The sequence below is a fragment of the Esox lucius genome, chromosome 11, assembly GCF_011004845.1.
Source record: "Esox lucius isolate fEsoLuc1 chromosome 11, fEsoLuc1.pri, whole genome shotgun sequence".
In the NCBI taxonomy this organism is placed as follows: domain Eukaryota; kingdom Metazoa; phylum Chordata; class Actinopteri; order Esociformes; family Esocidae; genus Esox; species Esox lucius.
In genome coordinates, this window is record NC_047579.1 from 48,319,654 (window position 1) to 48,340,716 (window position 21,063).

General features: G+C 40.0%; 1 protein-coding gene across 5 annotated transcripts in view; it reads right to left on the reverse strand.

Annotated features, from left to right (window-relative positions):
- The window catches only part of LOC105013407 (protein shisa-8), a 94,335-nt gene that overhangs the window by 46,691 nt on the left and 26,581 nt on the right, over nt 1-21,063 (reverse strand). For all 5 annotated transcript variants that reach the window (XM_020051225.3, XM_020051224.3, XM_013135955.4 and 2 more), the window contains one exon: nt 14,683-14,798. In XM_020051225.3, the coding sequence (XP_019906784.2) occupies nt 14,683-14,798 (116 nt within the window). The remainder of the gene's footprint in view (nt 1-14,682; nt 14,799-21,063) is intronic.

Below are 21,063 nucleotides of genomic sequence, written 5' to 3' on the forward strand. Positions count from 1 at the left end.
TACAGAGATGAACACAGTGAGGGTTCCAACATGAAACACATTAAAGGACACAGAAAGTGTCCTTTCAGAGAAAGCAAAAGTGGCCTGACGTTCTTTGATAGTGGGTCACATTATTCCTGATCCAGTTCCTCGAGGAACCCCGCTGGCAATGACTTGAGACTTGCAGTGGGTTAGTGGAAACACCGAGCTCCTCTCAACTCTGGAGGCTCATTGACTAGAGGGTTAAGTCTCATCATGATGGAATAGCAGAGCCAGAATGGAACCGGATCCTCAGTCAACTGCCCAGAAGACATAATATCTGTGTGCCTGCAGTCTGGCTAATCCCAGTCATTTAATGTATGGCCACGCGCATCTCTTAGGACCTCATCCTCTCCCCTGTCAGCTACGCACAGACACACTGGACAGAGGGAAGCCTGGAGCCTGCTTCAGCCCATCACTGCCCTACTCGGGTCACGCCAAAAGTATGTCAATCCATAACGGTTGGAGCCCAGAGCTACTGTGGAGAGTGTGATGGAGGCGCTGAGGTTAATGGCGAGTCCATACTGTGCTGAGGCCTCATTTGTCTTTATTCTATAGTCTGATGTGCACCGTTTGTCTTTATCACGTCACTTAAGACTACACTGCAAGTCGTAACCCATGGCGTGAGGCGTCCTCGAAATGACTAAAGGAAAAGACCCTGGATCAATGCAATGCAAATCCCATCAACCACAGCGCGGCGCCACTACATTCTTGTCAGTCCAAATCCTCAACAGGACAGCAAGAGGTGACCCAGAACTGGATCCGCAGCTCAATGCTAATCTACACCTCCTGGCTGAGAGATAATCCAAACAGAACTGGCCGCAGACCAGTGCTTAAGGGCAATATCTGTCTTAGCTGCACTCCAAAGCCCTGTGACCTCAGATCGTATTAATCCAATTCCTTCTTCAACCCACCTTTAACTGCATACTACAGCCTGTTGCAACGCAGCGGAAGCGACCAAATGTGAGAGCCCTCAGACCCTCCTGGGCAGGAAGGAGGGAGAAATTGGTGGATCTCTGTGTTTGTAGCTATGTGAAGACAGCTGGAGGGGTCAGCAGAAGGGCGTCCGGGCCATTGGAGAGAAGACATGCTGTGATCAAACACATCTGCCTCATTTAATGCCCACATTCCCACAGCTAGGAAGATGCCCATCAATGCCTCCTTACAAAGACTGCAAAAGAAGTTGAAGATACGGTCATAAAGACCCCACCCAGAACAAACACTATCAGACACACTTGGCTAGAACAAACACCACAAACACACCACCAGAATAACAAACACGACAACATGCTGAAAGGTTGACTCATGTAGACACAAAAACACAATATTTACAGTATATATACCTCAAAGTACAAACACAGATAGTAGAGGACATGTACTTGAGTGTGGTGCTGAGTGACTGGCATTCCCATAGAAATCTAATTTCTCAGAGTATCATTACCATAGAGTCCACTCTGTCAGAGTATCATTACCACAGAATGAACTCTTTCTGAGTATTATTTCCATAGAATCCACTCTGTCAGAGTATCATTACCCTAGAATCCACTCTGTCAGAGTATCATTACCATAGATTCCACTCTGTCAGAGTATCATTACCATAGTCCACTCTGTCAGAGTATCATTACCATAGAATCCACTCTGTCAGAATATCATTACCATAGTCCACTCTGTCAGAGTATAATTACCATAGAATCCACTCTGTCAGAGTATCATTACCATAGAGTCAACTTTGTCAGAGTATCATTACCATAGTCCACTCTGTCAGAGTATCATTACCATAGTCCACTCTGTCAGAGTTTCATTATCATAGAGACAACTCTGCATTCCCTCTGCATTTCTCTGGGTATTATCACCTTAGAGTCCTCTATGTTTCTCTGGGTATTATCACATTAGAGTCCTCTGGGTTTCTCTGGGTATTATCACTTTAGAGTCCTCTATGTTTCTCTCGGTATTATCACTTTAGAGTGCTCTGTGTTTCTCTGGGTATTATCACTTTAGAGTCCTCTATGTTTCCCTGGGTATTATCACTTTAGAGTCCTCTGTGTTTCTCTGGGTATTATCACTTTAGAGTCCTCTGTGTTTCTCTGGGTATTATCTCTTTAGAGTCCTCTGTGTTTCTCTGGGTATTATCTCTTTAGAGTCCTCTGTGTTTCCCTGGGTATTATCACTTTAGAGTCCTCTGTGTTTCTCTGGGTATTATCTCTTTAGAGTCCTCTGTGTTTCTCTTGGTATTATCTCTTTAGAGTGCTCTATGTTTCTCTGGGTATTATCACTTTAGAGTCCTCTATGTTTCCCTGGGTATTATCACTTTAGAGTCCTCTATGTTTCTCTGGGTATTATCTCTTTAGAGTCCTCTGTGTTTCTCTGGGTATTATCTCTTTAGAGTCCTCTGTGTTTCTCTGGGTATTATCTCTTTAGAGTCCTCTGTGTTTCTCTGGGTATTATCTCTTTAGAGTCCTCTGTGTTTCTCTGGGTATTATCTCTTTAGAGTGCTCTATGTTTCTCTGGGTATTTTATCACCATACAGTAGGGTGTTGGCTGGTAGACAAACACAGTATGTATGTAATTGGCACTAGCCCCATGTGGATCCTTACTACAGTGAATAGGCATGAAAATGAGGCAGCACAGCTGTGTGCCACACACACACCTCCTTTTCCCATAGCACCCCTCAGCTACCTCCTATATCCTTCATTTCCTTGTTTTGATGTCAGTGTCACACTGATGTTATCGTTCTCCCCCTCGCAGCCGGGCGCCACAACGTGCAAATTACACACACTCTGCAAATGCAAATCCCCCTATCTACAAAGAGAGCAGAAACAGTGCCAATGTACAACTTTCACACAGTCCGGCCAGCCAAGATGATTCAGCCAGGGAGTATTATCTCCTGAGTGTGTGTGTGTGTGCGTGTTAAGATTATGGTGTGTGTGCATGACCAACTTTGTCATTCCCAGTTTTCGTGGCATCAACGACATTGAGGGTATGATCGCTGTTGTATTTGAAAAAAAAAAAACAATTTGCATTTTGTCGCAGTAGCCAAAACATTTAGGCATTATGAGTGTTGAGGTCATGTCTGTCTAATCGAAGCTCTAGGAATTCATAGTGCAGCTCTTTAGACCAGCCTAGTTCTGCAGTCAGTCTCCTGGATTGTAATGAACCATTGGCTCTGTCCATGGTTCTGAAACACAGCTCCTAGGCAGCTTTAGGAGCAGTATAAACAGGTTGGATTAGGATGAGCTTGCCACTATGCTTTGTGCTCCCTCAATCCTTCTCTGTCCATCTGCTCATCTCACACTTCCTCCCTCCAGACCCCTTGTTTCTATCCATACCTAATATGTTTTTTATTCTATTCATGTTCTCGCCTGGCACCTGCCTTTCACTCCCTTTCATTCTCACTCTTGACTTCCTCTCCCTATCCCTTTGGTCTATATTCTGCAAAATCTATTTTAAATTCCATCCCTTTATTGGTCCTTGTATCTCTCTCCCTCTTCCTCTGTTGTGTTTTCAGGGCCTGTTCTCTGGGAGCTGTGTGATCTTCCTCAGGGCAGCTCTGTCCAGCTGTCCCACTCACAGCCAGGAGCATTCACTCATATACAGTAACACACACAGAGATACACACGCACACACGCACACACGGTATAACACACTCACATTCATTCACACAGGCCTATAATACATACAGTGTAGACATCCTCTGCCCAAAACACGCTATCATAAAGACATTCAAAGGAACAAAGTCTCATAGACACAAACAGAAATGCAGGTTACTAACAGGAATGAACAGTTTGCTACACACCATCGTAAATATGTTGATTAGCAATTTGTTCTGTCACACAGTGAACACTCATTAACTGCAAAACTCAGTAAAGTAAATGATGTCAAACTAAATTCTGACATTACAGTAGGTCACAGCTGATTCAAACTACTCTACTGAATGTGAAACTCTTCTGTGTGTGCACAAAACCTCTTGGCACAATTTTTCAAACAGCATTCAGCTGTTCGTAAAAGAGGTCACAGTCGACCTGGTTGTCCCTGTTCTTATCCACCTGGTTCTGCCGCTGGTCTGGTTCCTCTGGACAAAGCCCATCTGTATTCATCGATCCGCTGCTCATCTGAACAGGCACAAATATTGATGTGGCCCAAAAAGGTCATGTACTCTTATAATCTTCATCTGGCACAGCCAGCAGAAGGCAGGCCACCACACAGGGACTGGCCACTCTCTACTGTACAGTGGGAAGAACAAGTATTTGATACACTGCCGATTTTGCAGGTTCTCCCACTTACAAAGCATGTAGAGGTCTGTAATTTTTATCATAGGGAGATTGACCGTCATCTTGAACTTCTTCCATTTTCTAATAATTGCGCCAACAGTTGTTTCCTTCTCACCAAGCTGCTTGCCTATTGTCCTGTAGCCCATCCTGGTAGGTTCTGACCCTACTAAGGGTTTTATTATAAGCCACTCTGCATCTATTTCGTCTTGTTGCTTGCTTTTGCGGTTTTAGGCTGGTGTCTATATAAGCTCTTTTTGACAACCGCCGATGTCAAAAGAGCTGTGTAAAATACTTTTGATTTATTGGTCACATGTCAGTTGCTTCTAGCTAAAATGGACCAAGCAAGGGTTCAGATATTTGGTGGTGGAGTAACTCAACTATAATTTTAGATGAAATTCATGCAACAAATATTGACCATCTTGTCAATCATGACCTTTCCATGTCAATCATGACCTTTCCATGTCAATCATGACCTTTCCATGGCAGCTTGTGCAGCCCAATTTCAGCACACCAACTGTGGAATTAATAGTAATGAGTATTCAAGGTAAATTACAATTCTACATCACACCATGTTTCAGTATTTCAGTCTTGTATACAAAAGTGTGTAAAAGACTGTACTGTAAATTTTTTGACATTGCTTTGTTTTATTAGTGTTTTTTTAACATAGTGAATTTGTTTCTTTGTCTGAACAATATCATATTTGGGTTACACTTTATTTTGAGAGTCCCCCATCTGTAGATATTCTATAGATAGTAATTTTCCACAAACTTTAAACAAATCAGCAAATGCTCGCTAAGGTTAAGGTTAGGTTTAGAATAAGGATTAGGGTAAGGGTTAATGTGAGGGATCGAATAAAGGTTAGGGTTAGTAGATAATTAGTTCAAATATTACAGATTACAGATATACACTTGGGACTCTCAAAATAAAGTGCTACCCATATTTGTAAAAGGCAAATTAGCAAAGGTAAAATAAAGCCTTTTGTTTCTGGATATTCATACCCTTGAGTAAAATTATGTAACTATGTAAAAATATTTTTGTATCTTTTTCACAATGGCTAACACACTAAAGCTGGTTCTGCGAAAAAAATGCACAAAAGCATTTTTCTGAAATCCAGAAGGAAGACATTTACCTAAACCCACAAGAACAACGCACCTGTTTCCACACACATTTCTGTTTCATTCAACCCACTTTGCAAAACCCTAAACACAACCCTCTTTGTAAAGCACAATTGTCACCATGTTTCCATAAACATATGTTTCCCTTCAACATACCAAACTCAAATCATCCCATTTCTAAGACTTTTCCAAACCCAGCTGTCAGAGTGGAAACACCGACAAGCATAATAAATCAACGGTCAGGATGTTGGAATGAATAAAATGGGTCACGGCGAAGCTGAACAGTTTTTTTGGAATAAAGGACAACAATATCTGAGCGAGGGAGAGGAAGATTTTTAGTGTGACACTGTACTTGACCATGTTCAAGGACAATGAGGGGAGGTGGGCTCAGAAACAGTAAAACCTGATCCGTTTCACTATTTCACAGTTGTCTGTACTTGATTTACTTTACTGTAAATGTACCTGCTGACCACCCTGTGATCTGTACACTGATTCTGCATGCATTAGCACAAGCACAACGATTACATGAACATTTGACTTGTATTCATAATCCATAAAATGTGTCTAAATGTGCTTGGCAGCAAGAAAGGTTTTCTTCTTGTTGTAGCTTTGAGAGACAGCAGTTGATGCCTGAGTCATAAGAACTGGCCATTTTTAACATGGTTGTGAAAAACAATAGGTAGAAAGATATCCGTCCAGGAAAATAATTCAAGACAATGGCATTTTTCTAGTTGTAGAGACATGACATATAGCCTGAGATTTAGTTGAAAATCTATGGGCCCGGATCAGAGACGCTGGGGCTGAATAAATATTTATTTTTATGACTATAACTTGTGACCTGTGTAAAAACACTTTGTAAACTTCAACACAGTCTATACACAGAAATCAAAGCCTATTCTATCTTGCACAGTGCAAAATCCATTGGGGGAAATTCTGGATCACCTTATGGTGATTTATTCATTAATACCTTTTAATAATAGTGCTTTCATTTCCTCTCAGCACTGTGCAACGTGTATTCAGTTCTGTCATTGTATTGTATTATTTTGTGTGGCATATGTAGATCGTTTTGATTACATGACAGATAGTTTCCTTTTCTGTGAGATGTTGGGGTTTTAAGCAAAATTGTGTTTTGTGAGGTTTAGGAAGTGTATTCATACATTTTAGAAAATGTGGAAAATGTTTAGGTTCGCCACTTGACGAAAAAGTCAGTTATTGTCGCCTATATGGATATTTATTGTATCAATGTGATTCGCGAATGAAGGAAAAATGAACAGAGTTGTGCCATGAAATGAAATAGCTTTGGTAGCGTAAAGTTCATCTTCAGTCTCGCTAGAAATTGCTCAGTTCTTATGACTATTCCAAGTAGTTAGTTAGATACTAGTAAGCCTATTACTGGCTAATAAGCTTTTAAAACGGCCAGTGGCAAAGCCATACAGTTCATAGATGCTATTTGTGGTGGAGGTAAACTTACTAAGAAACATTAGTCAGTTTAACACAATGCTTAATGGTGTCTAGCGAAATATTCAGACTTGATGTAATGTTAATGTTTTAATGTTGAGATGCTATACAGCTCCGTGATGTAGACATTGCCTTTCATTTGGGAGACCTCGGTTCAAATTCATCAAAGGCAACAACATTTCTCACTTTTAATTGCAGGTCGGCTGAACTAGGCTTGCCTGGTTCCTTTTCTAGTTTACTTTGAATCTTTAAGCCCCAAAATCAATATCAATGGCCTTTGGACAGTATCTAAGGTGAGCAGGCCACGAAAAATTAAAACAATATTTTCAACAAATTCTAATACAGGTTATTCACCCCAGAGAAAAAAGAATACAGGTGTCTAAACCCAATTGTCAGTAGTGAGAAAAGTGTGTTGCTTTTCAACGTGTCCATTTGCCGGTGTCACCAAATCTGTTAAATTACCAACTCAAAAATGTAGTTAAGGAAGCTGTTGATGATTACGTGTGGGAGGATAGAACCTGGAAGAAAATAATTGAACACGTTCCCCTGTTCCACGACACATATGGTGCCGACAAAATGTACTGTGTGAACGTTAGTTGTGACAGCATCATAAATTGTGATAATAAGACCTCTCAAGGTCTGGTGCCTTCAGCTCCCATGGCACATCTTTATCATTTGGCCTTCATCTTCATGTCACTCTCTTTAAATACTACTACAGCCTCATATAGTGCATTCTGCTCTGTTTAGTGAAGAGTTTCACTTTCTCCAAGATGCACAGAAGTATTAACAAGAAGACAGCACGTCACACGCATTTTAAATACTTAATTTGAGCTCAAACCAAATGTAGTTGGAGAACGTTCATGGGTGTGTGCTTGTTGGTGAGGCCACCCATCTCACTACAGCAAAATGACCCTATTACTTTACAAGAAACTGTATGAACGGCAGCCATTAAAAAGACATGCAGCAGACTTTAAATGGTTGTGTTTTGCATTTAACACACAGAACAGATAGTCGGGTACATGAGTGCTGAGGTGTACTTTGTTGGTATATCCTGTAAGCTTGCCTTTAAACAAAAGAGGACAATGCCCAAAGGCAGTATTCTGATATATGGACCGGTGAGACGGACAATACACACGCACACGCATGCACAGTCTCTCTGAAGCCAGTTTGTCTCCTAACCCCACCGTCACACCCTCAGATACAGACACTGGTCTGGACGCATCCTCAACCAGATCGTGTCAGATAAAGCCTTGGGATTTACGGTGCACTGCACCATGGGACGGAACAGCGACGGTGACAATGGGAGCAGAGCCTGCATCTTCATTATGACACTGTGTCACGTTCCACCAATGTCCTTCTTCCATCTGAGCGCATTTGATGTGTTTTTCACCTATTTCACACATTTCACCCCTTCGATCCCGTTCTCATCTTCTTGAATCTGTTCAGGATTTAGGTTTGCAGTTCTTTTAGTTTTTTTTTTACTATCCATACCATTTCCCCATAATCATGTTTTTTCTATCTCGTTATCTTCCATTGTTTTAAGGTTTTCGATACTTCGATGCTAGACATTCATCTTCCCCAAGCTCCTTCCCTTTCCCTCTTTGCTTTCCTCATTTCCCCTCCATATTCTTCACGCCATTTTTTACTTCAAATTGCCCCTTTCTTATACACAAACTAGCTCTCATCCCCCATCTCTGGTTCACTCTCTCAAATTAGCCTCCTCTCTTTTTCCCTTTCCTTGTCCTTCCCATGTTACTCTGATCCCCCCCCCCCCCCCCCCCCCCCCCCCGCCCCCCGCCCCCTCTGCCCTCTGTCTCTGGTCTGTTGCTTTTAATGAAGGTCATGCCAGCCGTGGCAGGTTGTGGTTGTGTGGCCAGCTGAAACATCGTACTGAGAGCTGGGGAGAATCAGGCCGCACAACAGGCGGCACAACAGGCAGCACACTGACAGGCCTACCTGGCCTCCGCGTCCTGCTGCGTCAGCCCTCCTGAGATAACGACCACTTCATTAAAGACACGTTTTGTGTTCAGACACTGTACACACAGGGACATGACAGAGGGAGGGAATGGGCCCAGCAGTGCTGTTTGGTCAGAGGATAAGGTAATAGGTGTACACTGGTTGGTGTACACTGTTTAGGGTTTACTGTGAATTTGACAGATGGCGTCTCGGGGCTGTATTTTCTGTGACTGTGGACTTTAAAATGAGTACAGTGTGCTGTGTCATGACCGCACCGTATTATACTGGGAAAAATAAAATGCAGCAGAATGAATAATGTTTGAACAAAATTCATTGAGGGGAAGGGTTTGTGTTTTACCACATTTTGTTGTAATTACGTGGGATTGGTGCTAGCAGATTGGCTACTAGGTTGATTGTTTAGACATTTCCGTATGTTCATGAATATTAATATTGTCATGAATATTCAATATTTTAATGTTCACAGATCTTTTGACGCATACAATCGCATATATTTGTGATCAGGCTTGAGTGGTCCCTGCAGCGAACGGTCGCAAGCGTGATTAGAACGCGTCATTAGAACATCTAGTTATGAGTGACACATGAAGTTGTGTCACACATGAAGTTGGTCGGTTTGACCTTGCTGTAATCAGATTTGGGAAGTAACGAATTACAAGTAATCCATTACATGCACTGGATTACAAAAAACAGTAACTGTAATCCGTTACGTTACCAGCTAAAATATTGTAATCGTATTAAAAATACTTTTGAAAAAATTACTTCTTGGATTACTTCAATTGAACAAGAATAGGATTGAACAAGAATAGGTGCGCAAAATAATAATGGGTTACGTACAGGGTCCTTCGAAAGGGTTCCGAAACCATTGCTTTCTACTTCAATATGATTAGGCAACAATGTAAGGATGTAGCTCAATCATGCTGAAGTAGAAAGCAATGGTTTCAAAACCTCTCTGAAGGGCACTGTACATAACCCATAAGATAAAATCCAAATTCAGTTTTTGGCCAGCTATGTAATGTCAAAGATTGATTGATCCCGCAAAAGGTGTTCAATTGGTTATATCCCTATTTGTCTTCTAATGCCTCTTAATATGAAAGTAATCTAAAAGTAATCAAAGTAATTACCTTAATGAGTTTGAGTAATCCAAAAGTTATAATATTATTGATTACAAATGTGGACAGGCTACCCAACCCAACATCAAACATCTTTTACAACTTTATGTCCCAACTTCATGTCCTTTATGTGAGCAGTTAATTTTGCGATTTACTGAAAATGTTTCACTGTCAAAATTGGCAAACATATTGCTTTATTCTGTTTTTGGAGCGGTTGATGCTCCCTGACTCTCTGGCTTCTCTTTTTTTTCAATCACTAAAAAACTAGCCTAACAAAGCCCCCTGATCCTGCAAGCTCACATTTAAATGCCCATGAGAACAGGCAGCTTCTTGAGGCTTATAGTGAGCTGGACAAAAAACTTTATGAATGAATGTCCATTACAATTTATTCATACTTGTTCTGTGTTTATGGCAGAATCTGTCGGTATAAGTCAACACTTTGCAATGCTTGTGGCAAGTTGAAGGTTCTGGAAAGATCCTATAAGCGGTAAAAATGCAAGTGATTGGGTTTCTCACTTTAAGCAGTAATAATGTAACAATGTTATTAAAACCCAAACTGGTTTTCCTGCAGGCTACTAAGACTGACACATTCAATGTTTAAAAATCAAAAAATAAATCTGATTGAAACAAAGTGTTTTCGATGGATTGAAAATGGATCCCTGTTGAAACATTAATGAAACATTACAGAGTTGGTTGCAATTCCAACGTCCCCTCCAGGAGGATCAGAATATATACAGCAAATAATGTGGTTCAATTCTGATGTATTTACAAAAGACCAATTGTCATGGAAAACTAGGACATATCAATCATGTTTATCAATGACATTGTAAATAAAGATGGTAACATAAAATGTAGTCAAACGGGCAATGACGACTATTGAATTAGTCTTCCCCCCACCAAGAGAAACATAATGCACCCGTTTTATTAAGTCAAATTATTTGAGGACTGTGCCAAATAAAGTTCTAGTAAAGTAGGTATATATATTAAATGTGACAAATCCATGGCATCAGGACCATGATCTGGTTTATAAAACAGTTATTGACACACCAGTCCATTTCAATTTGAGCTCCAGTGGATTGCACAATAATTCAGAAACTTCAAAGTGGACAAGAGAACAAGCTTTTTGCTTTTTGTGTCTTCCACATTATGAGAAATTAGGTGACGGATGTATAGAAATGACTTCTTCTGCTCTACTCATCCATATACTGTAGCGCGTCTGTGTGGAGCACCCAAGTAAGTTATAATTGACATATGGCCAATATCTCGAATACTGGCTGTGGGAATATGTAGGTCATTCTGGTCCAGTATACTGGTAGCTAATTTCTGGAATATGTTCCATGGTTTTTAAGTTGGTAAAATAAAGGTGGCATTGCAACAGCAAGCAGCCCTATTGGGGATCTAGGGGACAACATTCAGTCCATAGGAAACATTGTTGTGTTTTTCAGATTAAGCAGAACATCTCTACTCATGCTATCCCAGTAAATATCATCCCAACAATCATCCCTGTCAAGTGTGCAGATGACAACCATGGTTGGTTTATTCACTCAGATGAGTCCGGGTACCGTAGCAACGTCATCCGGCTGGTGGCCTGGTGCAGTCCAGAGGACCAGGAACTAAACCCAGACAGAACAGTGGCGGTGGGGATGTGTCTACATCAGCCCACTGTGGAGGAAAACTGGAACACATTGTATAGTCCACAGAAATGGCTCATCCACAGAATCCTTCCCTTTATTCGGCCCCTACATGACTGTACAACATGACAGCGTGAAGGCCAGATCATTGCTGACCTCTCCCACCCCAGTCACACACTGTTTCAAAAACTCTCCTCCACCAGGCAGAGGGCAGGGACAGGTCAATCATGATCCAAAGCATCCTGCCACCTGAAAGGTTCATCTCCCCCGTACAGTGGACCTCTGCCATCTGTTCCTCAAAGACTAACTAGACTGTACTTATCACATCAAGCCACCTCAAAACTTCATCATCTCCCTGCATATAGATATTTGAATTCAATGTTATTATGCAATGAATGATGTGTAAACACATGCATCACCTGTACATTCAGTATAATGATACCGTATATAATGTGTAAACACATGCATTACCTGTTCATTCAGTATAATGATACCGTATATAATGTGTAAACACATGCATTACCTGTACATTCAGTATAATGATACCGTATATAATGTGTAAACACATGCATTACCTGTACAATCAGTTTAATGATACCGTATATAATGTGTAAACACATGCATTACCTGTACATTCAGTATACTGGTGCTGTATATAATGTGTAAATACATGCATTACCTGTTCATTCAGTATAATGATGTCGAATATAATGATTAAAAATTTGCATTACCTGTATATTCAGTATACTGGTGCCGTGTATAATGTGTAAATACATGCATTACCTGTTCATTCAGAATACTGATGCCGTATATAATGATTAAATATTTGCATTACCTGTACATTCAGTATAATGATGCCGTGTATAATGTTTAAATATGTGCATTACCTGTATATTCAGTATACTGGTGCCGTATATAATGTGTAAATACATGCATTACCTGTATATTCAGTATACTGGTGCCATATATAATGTGTCCATCCATGCATTACCTGTTCATTCAGTATACTGATGACGTATATAATGTGTAAATTCATGCATTACCTGTATATTCAGTATACTGATTACGTATATGATGTGTAAAAACATGCATTACCTGTTCATTCAGTATACTGATGCCGTATATAACGATTAAATATTTGCATTACCTGTACATTCAGTATAATGATGCCATATATTATGATTAAATATGTGCATTACCTGTACATTCAGTATAATGATGCCATATATAATGTTTAAATATGTGCATTACCTGTACATTCAGTATAATGATGCCATATATAATGATTAAATATGTGCATTGCCTGTACATTCATCAATAGTATATTTTCACTGCGTATCCCATTAGCTCTAATATTGCTTACCCACCATTATATACTGTAAATGTAAGTCAACTCTACATATATTTTGTGTATTCTCTCATTATATGTTGTCAACCATCAGCAGCTCACCAGTACAATTCACTGTATTTTGTCCTGAGTAATGAAGGAGATTCAGATTCTGAAATGGTTCTTTTACATTCTTACATTGATCCTAAAACTCAAAATACATTTGCTAAATGATCCATTGTAGGAGAGTCATTAAACAATTACAAATGTTATTTTAGCAGAAAATGCAATTAAGGGCAAAGACAATTTGAACATGCATAAACAATAATACTGGTAACATAATTTCAATTGTTTCCCCACAAATGACACAGTCAGGGTATAATTGCTCATGCGTTATGTTCAAATAATCTATACGTGCTTTTATTGAGATTCACATGATGCATCATGCTATACTGAAACCATGGCTATTAGAATTAACATTTGTAAATATGATATCCACTGTACCTCCAATAAATGCACTTTGTCCATAGATTGCTTGTAAGGTAAGGACACCAATGTGTACGTTTTTGATTCGGATGAACAAACCCTTAAAGCAATATTTCCCAATCCTGGTCCTCATATGGGCGCACGTTTTTGTTTTTGCCCTAGCACTCACACACCTGATTCAAGTGTTGCCCTACCACTTACACACTTATGATTGGCCTAATCAAAGTATCATCAAGTCTTTCATTTGAATGAGCTGTGTGAGTGCTTGAGCAAAAATAATAAACGTGCACCCATTTGGGGACGCAGGACCAGGATTGGGAAATACTGCCTTAATGGTTTAAGACTCACTGCCAATCATTCACCTAAACTAGAATTAATGGGGCATTATAACTAAAAAGATGTACAACTGTTGCTCTTGTGCAACAAAAAGAGCATCATACAAACCACGCCTACAAATACTTTTAATATCCAGAAACAATAATATCATGCAACAACTATTGGTGTAATTGGTTGATTTCCCATATTGTTTTTGACTGCTTATAACACCAAAAAATGACTGTATGAATGTAATTTCCTGTTTCCTGTTTTTTGGCCTGAACGGGAAAACCAAATCAATTCTATCTTGCAATGTAGACTCGACTGAGGATGAGAGAGAGCAAGTGTGATTGGGCGTGCACATTGGGCGTGTTTGACTCAGTATTTCTGTTTGTATGGGAGAGGAGTGGGGTTCAGAGGGCTTTCGGGGGATCTTATTTGTAGATGGACAGATGGACTGTGTGGTGTAATATCAGCAGGTTCTGGACCGGAACAAGGATAATTACACCTTAATTAAATATGACCTGCTTGTCCCTCCACTTCTGCTCAGCCATGGAGGATATGTAGCAGGGGGCTGCTTTAGAATGTAGCCTTCCTGTGTGTGTGTGTGTGTGTGTGTGTGTATGCTTTCTTACATGTGTTAATCCATCAAAAATATAATCCCCAACTTTGACAGCCGGAGCCTGAAATAACCTGTGTAAAGACCCTATTCTGAAATAACCTGTGTAAAGACCCTATTCTGAAATAACCTGTGTAAAGACCCTATTCTGAAATAACCTGTGTAAGGACTCTGTTCTGATTCCTGAAGACCACACTCGGGGTTACTGGCACCTTCATTAGCATAGTGAGCTCTGAGAGGGCACTCATGAGAGTGCTTGCAAAGCCTTGCTGGATCAGCATCCGATTTGCTTAATTAATTACACTGAGAGAAATATCCTGTGATAAGTCCGGCCCCTGTTGCTCCCACAGAAACTGGCTCACCGTTATTGCTGCGCAGTGACCTCCCGGAGATCCCATTGGTTCCGATGGGGTGGTGACCCCCGGCCCCGTCAACCCCGCCCACCTCTCCGGGCTGCTTTAACAACTCCGTCAATGTTCTGCAGAGAAAAACAAATAAAAAGATGTTGGAAGACATTGAGTTAAATCGATTGAGATCAACATTTAATAAACTACTTCTGGAACATCATGTCAGAAATTGACGTAGGTGTTTAATCATCGCGTACGGTCCTGACAGCTGGAACTTTTCAAATAAACTGGTTTAAATGGTGCACGTCTGCTGACAGCTTAGCTGGCTAGACATTGGCAGCTGGCTAGACATTGGCCTCAGTCAGTATGTCAATAAAGTTGTGACAGGAGAGAAGGTTAATATGGGGGAAAGGGTTAATATGACGGCTGTGCGAAAACCCTGAATGACAGCAGGAACTGCCAAGGACAGTGTCCAGAGGTCTTCCTGTTTTTTTTTTCAACCGTTTGGGGTTCTCTCTATCACGGTCTTCAGTCACACATTCACACACAAGCAAAGAGCTACAGCCCTACTCATCACCGCCAGTCTTGGAGCCTTTGCATGTTTGCTAGTTTCTGTTTTTCTCTTATCTAATTCCCTCTGTTCCATCCATTTCCCACTTGGCTACAGCATTTCTCTTTCTTTCTCATCCTCCCTCTGTTGCGTTTCTCCCTGGCACTGCTGAGGGTGCTGTTATTGCAGAGTACTGGTTGTACTTCCTGCTCCACGCAGCCGTCAAGCTCTCATCCCGCTTTCTAGCCCCTCAGGACTGTGTCACATTTCCTAACTAATGTAAAGATGTTACAGGAAAATGTGATTTGATGCGAGAACATTGCAACACATTTAACTTTCAGTAAAATTCCCAGAGCCCCGACTTAGTTGAGAAAAGACAAGGGCAAGGAAATGCTTCATCCACACTATCAGTGGGGTGAGGGAAACTCAAGGGTAGTTTGGGAAGGGCGATGGTGGAAGGATTATGATTGAGGTCTTTAATAGTTATTTTTTATTTGCTGTATTATTAATCAATTAATATAGACAACACATTGTTCGTTGTCTCTCCCTGTAGGGTTCCAGGTACAACTCTTATTAGTTCCTCCTTTCGTTCCTGTTTGTTCTGCCGGGTGATCCAAACTAAACGGTTCCCCAAAAACTACACTCAAAGAACAATTTTGGTCTATTTTTATGAGAGTGTAAGGGCATGCACTCCATTTGAATATACTGGGGAGCAGTTAAGTCACGGCTCTTTTGTGCAACCATGAGTGAGAGTGTATTTCCAACCATGAGTGAGAGTGTATTTCCAACCATGAGTGAGAGTGTATTTCCAACCATGAGTGAGAGTGTATTTCCAACCATGAGTGAGAGTGTATTTCCAACCATGAGTGAGAGTGTATTTCCAACCATGAGTGAGAGTGTATTTCCAACCATGAGTGAGAGTGTATTTCCAACCATGAGTGAGAGTGTATTTCCAACCATGAGTGAGTGTATTTCCAACCATGAGTGAGAGTGTATTTCCAACCATGAGTGAGAGTGTATTTCCAACCATGAGTGAGAGTGTATTTCCAACCATGAGTGAGAGTGTATTTCCAACCGTGAGTGAGACTGTGTATTTCCACAAAATGCTTGACTAAATGAGCCAGTGGTTCTCTGTTCTATCCCTGGGGACCCCCATCTGTTTCTGTGGTAGCACAGTAAACTTTTCAGTTAAACACAATTATTACAGCTATTTTAAAAATAAACTATTTAAGGGCAGACCAAAAGGGTAAATGGTTCTAATACTTCTATAGGCACATAGTTAATTATTCAACCTTAAACATGGTTTATATAGCTCCAAAAACAAATATATTACAACGACTTGGCTCTATATAACCCAGATTTGGCTCTATTGAATGTGTGTGTTGGTGTGATGTTGCAAAGTGGCCTCAGGGGACTATGTAAACTATTTTATGTACAGTGGATATAAAAAGTTTACAGATTTCTGTTAAAATGCCAGGTTCTTGTGATGTACAAGAATGAGACAAAGAAATCATGTCAGAATTTTTCCACCTTTAATGTGACCTATAACGTGAACAATTCAATTGAAAAACAAACTGAAATATTTGAGGGGGGAAAATAAAAAATAGAAAACTCACAATAACCTGGTTGCATAAGTGTGCACACCCTTAAACTAATACTTTGTTGAAGCACCTTTTGATTTTACTACAGCACTCAGTCTTTTTGGGTAGGAGTCTATTAGCATGGCACATCCTGACGTGGCAATATTTGCCCACTCTTCTTTGCAGAATTGCTCCAAATCTGTCAGATTGCGAGGACATCTCTCTTCAGATCACCCCACAGATGTCCAATTGGATTCAGGTCCAAAACGTTAATCTTCTTCTGGTGAAGCCATGCTTTTTTGAATTTGGATGTGTGCTTTGAGTCATTTTCATGCTGAAAGGTGAACTTCCTCTTCATCTTCAGCTTTCTAACGGACGCCTGAAGGTTTTGTGCCAGAATTGCCTGCTATTTTGGAACTGTTCATAATTCCCACCCTGACTAAAGCCCAGGTTCCAGCTGAAGAAAAACAGCCCCCACCATGCTTCACTGTGGGTATGGGTGTTCTTTGGGTTATGTGCAGTGTTGTTTTTGCGCCAAACATACCTTTTGGAATTATGGCCAAAAAGTTCAACCTTGGTTTCATCAGACCATAACACATTTCCCCACGTGCTTGATGTTTTTTTTTGCAAACTTCAGCCAGGTTTGGATGTTTTTCTTTGTAAGAAAAGGCTTCTGTCTTGCCACCCTGCCCCATAGTCTATTCATTTGTAGAATACGGGAGATGTTGTCACATGTAGCACACAACCAGTACTTGCCAGAAATTCCTGCAGTTCCTTTAATGTTGCTGTAGGCCTCTTGGAAGCCTCCCTGACCAGTTTTCTTCTTGTCTTTTCATCATTTTGGAGGGACGTCCAGTTCTTGGTAATGTCTCTGTTGTGCCATATTATCGCCACTTGATGATGACTGTCTTTACTGTGTTCCATGGTTTATCTAATGCTTTGGAATTTCTTTTATACCCTTCTCCTGACTGATATCTTTCAACAATGAAATCCCTCTGATGCTTTGGAAGCTCTCTGCAGACCATGGCTTTTGCTCTGAGATGCAACTAAGAAAATGTCAGGAAGATCCTACAAGAACAGCTGAACTTTATTTGTGATTAATCAGAGTTTAAATGATGGCAGGTGTGTAATGACTTCTATTTAACATGAGTTTGAATGTGATTGGTTAATTCTGAACACAGCCACATCCCCAGTTATAAGAGGGTGTGCACACTTAATTTTATTTTAACAGGTTTTTATTTTTCATATTTCCCCCTCAAAGATTTCAGTTTGTTTTTCAATTGAATTGTTCACATTATAGGTCACATTAAAAGTGGAAAAAGTTCTGACATAATTTATCTTTGTCTCATTCTTTTACATTACAAAAACCTGTCATTTTCACAGGGGTGTGTAGACTTTTTATATCCACTGTAAATTCATGGCATCCGATTTCGTATGATATGTTACGTTATGTTAGGTTACATTACAATGCATTACCAAAGTGTATAATACATTACAATTTGCCTAAAATTTAACTTATCTTACGAACGCTATTACAATGTATAAAATGTTAGGAACGCTCTTAAAATGTATAAAGTGAAAGCCGGCCTAACGTATCATATTTGACGAACGGTACGAAAACATATCATTCATTACGAATTTGCACAAAAGGAAGAAGCTGTGTTTCAAACCATCAACATTCAGATCAGAAGGCAGGGACCCAACCCACTGCTCTACACAGGTTATATGGATATCAGGGAATGAGTAGTGGCCTACAATATGTAATACATGCATTTTAATGTTACAGCATTGGGGTTAAGGTTAGGCTTAAGGTTTGGGCTAAGGTTAGAAAATGAAAAAGGTTAGGCTAAGGTTTGGTTAGGTTAGGTATCACAGCAATGGGGTTAAGGTTAGGGTTAAGGTTTGGGTTAGGGTTAGAAATAAAATCACTTACAGTATAACATATTGATATTGTAACACCACTACTCACCCCCTCCAAAAGGAAGTTTAGAGCAGTGGGTAGAGCACCTGGCTGCAGAGCACAAGGTCCCTGATTTGACGCATGGCCCACTATTTCTTTTCCCAGATTATTATTCTAATGTTACTTTACCTAACGTAATATATCTTACGAATTCGGCTGTGAAAGACTTACATAAAACAGTCTGCGTAGACCCCTGAGACCAGGTTGGATACTCAGGTCCACATGCATACACGGGGACTTCAAGTCCCTACAAATAGATTAAAACCTGACAAATTGGTCCAACAATGTTTTCTGGCAGATCCTCAGCAGAGTAAATGGAATGTCCGGCTTCGGGGGTTAGCGTCTGGAAAAACGTACAACTGAGTATTGGGTTAGTTTTTGGAAAAACTTACAACTGAGTATTGGGTTAGTTTTTGGAAGAACTTACAACTGAGTATTGGGTTAGTTTTTGGAAAAACGTACAGCTGAGTATTGGGTTAGTTTTAGGTAAAATGTACAACTGAGTATTGGGTTAGTTTTGGGTAAAACACACAACTGAGTATTGGGTTAGCTTCTGGAAAAACATACAATGAGTATTGGGTTCGTTTTTGGAAAAACGTACAACTGAGTATTGGGTTAGTTTTTTGGTAAAACGTACAACTGAGTATTGGGTTAGTTTTAGGTAAAACGTACAACTTCAAGCATTACAGATCAGGGTTACACGTTAGGTGTTGGTTGCATTTAGTCAGTAAAGGTCCGGTTATTAAGGTTAAGAGATGGGAAATAGGAAATACAGATGTGTGGGTTTCAGGTCCCAACAAGGATAGAAACACAAACGTGTGCGTGTACTGTAGGATCTGTCTCATTTCAGATAAAAACCTGTGAAAAGCATTTGATAGGAAGAACTGGTAGTCTTCAAGAACAAGTCTTAGACAGCTTTAACAGTCCTACTGCAGTGTCTAAACGTCAACTCCTTAGAAAAAAAGCAATGCTCTTTGCTAAAGCCCAGATTTGGGAAATTCCCATATTTTAAAAAGCTCCAAATGTCTGTCAGTGGAAATGTTGAAAGGCATTAGAAAGGTAGAGGATGCTGCTCTTCCTTGTTTTCCAGAGTCCATGCACTGCCAAGGTTATCTAGAGGTTGCGTCAGATAAGGCTACAGATGAGACTCATTTGCACTTTAATTACTTAAAAATGGATTGTGTAATGTAATACAAGAGAGGAAATGAATTGATTAATGAATAAAAGATAACCACAAAGTTTTGTAGTAGGGTGTCAGCAGTAAGAAGAGAAGTTACACTAGGAAAGTTTAAGTTCGACCTGAGGCACTTCCAGAGACAAAATCCTGGAAATTCTTGAGGCATATGTTTTTTGTTTTCTTCAAACGCTCGTTGGTCAGTCCTGATGATTAGGACTTCTGTTGTGAGTTATGAAAACTGCTGTGTCTACATTTTTCACAGGGCTGACTTATCAGTCGCTCCTGGTGACAACTGATGAGAACGAACATGTGTAAACCTGATAAGTAGAAAGTCAGCAGCACCTACTGGGCTGTTAAATTTGATAATGGTTTGAAATGAAAGTAGTTGAAAGCCACTGTGCAAATGCTTTTCTGGCTCCCCAACAATTAAGTATTGATAGTAATTTATAATCTATCTGGAATCTTTTCAACCAAACGCCAATCTTGTCACAATCTGTTGTCATTCACTCGTTTATAGAAAAATATTATCTTAAATCATGCTGATGTTCGCACTGCATGTCCTTTAGGGGGAAACATGTGGCCCTTAATTAAACCGTCACAATTCAGTAAAGTAATTATTACGTTTCTCTTGTGTTAATTACAGATGTAAAAGACAAGCATTTGGCTGCCTGGAACTAGCCTTCTGAAAACTCCAGACTATTTTCTCACGCTTCATGAAGCTAATGAATCTGACTGTGATGTCCTTACCTACAGGGAGTGATAGAGGATCACCTAGAGTGTTATGTGAAACGTTTAAGATCATCAAAACACAAGTATTCTAGGAGAGCTGAAAGGAGCAGTTAATTATACCACAAACAACTATATTGAATTATTGACATTAGGATGCAGACAAGTTATTCAGAAATGTTTTACTCTGAACTGTGGTACACTGCAAGTATGGTTTGATGAATTCAAATTAAATTAAATACTATTTTTGAAATGTTTTGTAAACACCAGATGAAAGTCTTGCCCTTGTCCCACAATGCAGAGTTAACATGTAAGAAAAAGATCTATTTTTATATTTTAAGATACCATACCTGTAATGCTGTAACACAGAACAGAGACCAGTCTAATACCTGTAATGCTGTAA